Genomic DNA, 4,969 nt, shown 5'->3' on the forward strand with positions numbered 1-4,969 from the left:
TTTGAGAGAGACAGAGCATGAGCGGGAGAGAGGCAGAGAGAGAGGGAGACACAGAATCCGAAGCAGGCTCCAGGCTCTGAGCTGTCAGCAAAGAGACCGATGCGGGGCTCGAACCCACGAACCGTGAGATCATGACCTGAGCCGAAGTCAGATGCTTAACCGACTGAGCCACCCACCCAGGCACCCCTGTTTGCACTCAAAGGTTATGCCACTCATCAAAATCTGGGAGTGGAGATTCATCTGGTCCCTCTTCCTATCTGCCCAGACTTGCCCTAAAATGTCTCCGTGATCAACGGTCCAGCACAACCCCAAGTCAGCCGTAGATTTCAGCCAGATCCTAAACTGTCAGAGATTTTCTGGTCTGACAACAATGATGACATTTAATGTGTAAGCAGAGAACTACCGTGTACAAAGTGCTGCCATGTACGTTTTTCACACCAATGTCTGTGGTCTAGGCATTATCACAACTTTATTTTACTCAAGGTTATTGCTTTGTTTGCTTAGCATCTATTAGCTCTGCTTTTTTCCTGATAATAAGAACCCCTGCTCCTGACAAACACATAACACATATTAGAAAATTAATTTACCTGACTCTAATGTGTGCTTCTGTTAAGAAGCACCAATCTTTTTTTTTTTAATGTTTATTTATTTTTGAGTGAGAGAGAGAGAGAGCAAGCAGGGGAGGGGCAGAGAGAGAGGGAGACACAGAATCTGAAGCAGGCTCCAGGCTCTGAGCTGTCAGTACAGAGTCCAATGTGGGGCTCGAACCCACAAACCATGAGATCATGACCTGAGCTGAAGTCTGATATTTAACTGACTGAGCCACCCAGGCATCCCTAAAACATATCAATTTTAATCCTTCCACCCAAACATAGCCCACAGTGTATTGGTTTCTCTCTTTCTCTCTCTCTCTCTCTAGCCCCCAGATCCGGTCTCTGACCTTCTGTGCTTGGCTTCGTGCCCTGGGAGGTTATGCTCATCAGACTGCCCTGGGGTCTCCTTGGCCTGAGTAGTTTTGGCCAGTGGAGGAGCATCCTCAGCAAATGTCAGAGAGCCAAAAGAGGGAAGGGTTGGGGTCACAAACACCTGTTCCCCAACCACCTCACTGCAGTCTGCCAGCTGCTGTGTTTCTCCACAGGCACAGCACTTGCTAGAAGGCGCTTCTTCTAGGGCACCGACCCTTGCTCGCCCCTTCAGATTTGGGGGTGTAACGGTTTCCCTGTGCTGCAAGTCTCTGGGTACTTCACTGTGCCTTACTGGTCTCCCCAATCCTGATTATACCTCTGTGCATGATCCCGTGATTGAATTCTATTCAGTGAAATCATTTTGAGTGTGCCAGTTATTTCTTACCGGGATTCTGTTACCCACAGCCAATCTTAGAAACTCGTCCTGATGGTTGCAGTGATTAGTCTGGGGAGTGGCACACGATCCGATTCAGACCAACCGTAGTTCTCCTGTGAAAAAAAGTATTTTTGTAGCTAGAATTGGGAGAGAGAAGCCCATTCCTCTAGAATGGTGAAGCTAGGAGGATATGCATAAGCTTTATGCTGGCTGCCACATCCCCACCTCATGGAAAAAGCCATCCGAATCTTGGTTTTAGTTTCTTGGGTTCTCACACAGCCCTGATTCTTGTCTTTCAAATAGCTTCCTCTTTGTGTCTAAGCCAGTTTGAGTAGATTTCTGTTACCAGCAACCATTGCAATTAAGATGGTTATTCAGCTAGTGAGTGGGAGGGTTGAAGTTCAAACTCTAGTCATCTGCCTCCAAAGCTGATATTCTCGGGCAGATAGTCCACATTCATAACTGTGACCCAGATGCCTCCCCAAAGCCTGTCACAGCTCTGGAAAGTCCCACCATTAAAGATCACTCCTAGGGGAAAAGGCATGTTGTATCTAGGAGTTACCCATAGCATGATACAGACATAAATGCATTTTGAATGGTAAGATTATGTGAAAAGTCTGTATTAACTAAAAGTTGACCAACTGAGTCATATCTTTAATGTCTAAGAGGAACTTTATACTGAAAGGACTCTTATGATAAATCTAGTAAAGACCCTCCATTTGTTTTCTTTATAAGTCCAGATTTTCGCTCATACTGGTACTGTATGAGCCCTCAGTTTAATAAACCACTTATAGGAATGGCTCCCTCCCAAAGTATTTCCCAGCTTATCACTGACAGGAGATGGAAGGATTTGTCTCACCAGATACCTCAAAAAGGAGGTGTCCCTTGGAGGTACTCCACTCTATCAAGACAAGTGGAGTTGCTGAATCTTGTCCAGATGCTGATAAAAAGTAACTAAGGGAAGTTTTCACGGGGAGTTACAGATCACCACAGTGCAACTAACAAGGTGGATTTCAGAATAGGGTGACTATAACCTAGATTAGAGGAAGTTATATATAAACCCAAGGGTTCTGAGGATGTAGGGACCTGGTGTTCTCCCTTCTTGTTACCTATCCTTTGCAGGATATCTTCCCCAAACTGCAGGAACCTCTCTAATGAAGCAGTATGTTCTTCTTCTAGCCAATTCTTTTGATATTAACTCATGCCAATTAGCCTCCTGTGCCCACTTGGTAATGTGAGCCACATTATCAATAACCGTCTAGGAAAGGATATCTTTAGTGAAGATCGTGAAATCTTGTCCATCATAGGCCTGCTGGAGAAACATGGTGCTTCTGTCCTCCAACAACTCCGAGCCAATGATTCTCTGGTAACTGTGAAACCCTGGCACACACGTGCAGATCACGAAGGGGCTTAGACAGGGACGTGGAGGTGGGCATCCAGGTGATGACTAGGGGAATGGCTGGAAGCGTCTTCTGCCCCCAAATACATCACCCCACAGGCATGCCTCCAGGAGGTTCCTGTGAGATAACCCACTCATCAACAGATGTTTGCAGAATACCTCCTACATGCCATAGGAACATGATCATTTTTGCCTTGGGGAATTATCCGATAATGGGAATGACCCACACTGATAAACTTTATAATGTGGTAAAGGAGGGAAAGATATGCAAGAGCCAAAAATATCCTGGGAAAGTTAACATAGCAAGTCACTGTACATAAGCAAGGGGCTCACTGAGCCGGGCTGCCAGGAAGTGAGATACAGAATGGCCAGATTCAGAATGAGAAAGAAGATACAGGTTAGAAGCCTGAATGGGCATGGCATAGAGATATGGAGGGCAAAGGACAGAGGGCTCCTTAGAAGAGACGACTCGGAAGATGCTTAGGGCAGGTGGCAGGCACTGAACGCCATCAGGCTTTGCCAAAAGAGTGCAGCTCAGCAACCAGCTGCTCAGAGTTCACTGTCAGCCCAGGGCAACCACCTGCAGGGATGGGGGTTGGTGCAGGGGCGGGCCCATCTCTGCTGCCACCTGAGTGATTGTGCTGACTCTGCAGCTGCTTCCGTTCCACCTTGAAGGTCTGCTGCTGGCCCCTTGGCGGCTGAGTGTACCTCTCCCGGTGACCAAGCATGGGGTTCTCCACCATCTACAGAGCCCATGGCTCTTTCTGCCAAGAGACACTCGTAGGTAATGACAGGATGAGAAATAAATTCAGTGAAATAAATAAATGCAGTGAATTGTCCAGGTGAAAAGATGTCAGAGTGAGTCCCCGGGAAGGAGGCATAAAAGGAAGATATTTAGAGTCACAGACAACCCACGTTAGTGCTTTGGGTTCAGCTGCATCCTGGGACCTAGCTGTCACTTCCTTTCACAGAATCACAGAACCCTAGGAACTGGGGCCTAGAAAGGATCTTAGAGCTCCAGCCCAAGACCTGGAGGCTTTTTCTGTCCAGGTTTGGAAATTTAGGATGAAATTTTACAGGTAATCTCATCTTGGAAGTGAAGCAGAGAGCCCTGTTCTGGGCTTCGGGGAAGGACCCGTGATCACTCATTGGTCCCCCAGGGTTGCCGTAAGAGGGCTTGCAAACCCTGATAACCCACCCCCTTGTTTTATGAATGAAGGCTCTAGGTAGATAAATGAGGGCTCCCACCTTGCCCCTGTGTGTGCATGGGCAGGTACGTACACAAACACACACACACGCACACCCACACACACACCCCAGATCACTCAGAGAACCCACGTGAGGGCTCAGCCTCCTGAGAAAAAGTGCTTTGAAAGCACAGTGCTTTTCCTCGCTCTGTGCAGAAGGCTGTGGGGGCTGAGCAGAGTGAGGCCCTCTAACATGTGGGGCCACATCCACATCCAGGGACTTCTCTTGGTTGTCTAGGGACGGTACTAGACACCTCCTCCCCAGAGTGTTTCCAGATTACCCAGGTGGATGCTGTTGTCCTTGTGTGAACTCTCTGAGAACTCAGATCTTCCCATGTGGCCCTTGCCACTGCAGAGAATCGTGGATGGGTGTCAGGTTCCCATTCCCCAGGCTGAATACTACTTAATGATGTTTATTCCTTCCTCTTTATTTGTAAGATATATTTAAGAAAAAATATCGGGGCACCTGGGGGGCTCAGTCGGTTAAGCATCTGACTTCGGGTCAGGTCATGATCTCACTGTTTATGAGTTCTAGCCCCACATCGGGCTCTGTGCTGACAGCTCAGCACCTGGAGCCTGCTTCGAATTCTGTGTCTCCCTCTCTCTGTCCCTCCCCTGCTTGTTCTCTGTCTCTCTATCTCTCTCTCTCAAAAATAAACATTAAAAACATTTAAAATATATATAGAGAATTTAACAAAATCATCTCACAAGCGGTTAGGTCATCTTTGGTGCATACAAGTCTGTCCACACTTTGCTTTTTTCTAAAACTGTGTCTGAAAGAATTCATGTAGGCTGTCTTTTAGAACCGGCCGCCCCAAGGCCAGGATGCCTTTACCTTAACTATGGGGGGACACAGGATTCCCTGAGGCTGAAACCAGGCCTGCCGGGGCCCCTTCCGCCTGATTGCACCAGTTCTGTAAAAGCAGAACTGTTCTCTCCTTTCTCCCTGCTTCTCTAGCAGAGGTGGGGGCCGCTTGGCAGG

At 47.7% G+C, this 4,969-nt stretch overlaps 1 protein-coding gene across 1 annotated transcript; it reads right to left on the minus strand.

Annotated features, from left to right (window-relative positions):
* Positions 1-915: 915 nt before the first annotated feature.
* LOC122475905 (major histocompatibility complex class I-related gene protein) lies at positions 916-3,483 on the minus strand. The gene is given in 4 exon segments (XM_043568050.1): positions 916-1,191; positions 2,428-2,536; positions 2,538-2,721; positions 3,369-3,483. Coding segments are annotated over 4 exon segments (684 nt in total).
* Positions 3,484-4,969: the final 1,486 nt, after the last annotated feature.

The sequence above is a fragment of the Prionailurus bengalensis genome, chromosome E4, assembly GCF_016509475.1.
Source record: "Prionailurus bengalensis isolate Pbe53 chromosome E4, Fcat_Pben_1.1_paternal_pri, whole genome shotgun sequence".
Classification (NCBI taxonomy): Eukaryota; Metazoa; Chordata; class Mammalia; order Carnivora; family Felidae; genus Prionailurus; species Prionailurus bengalensis.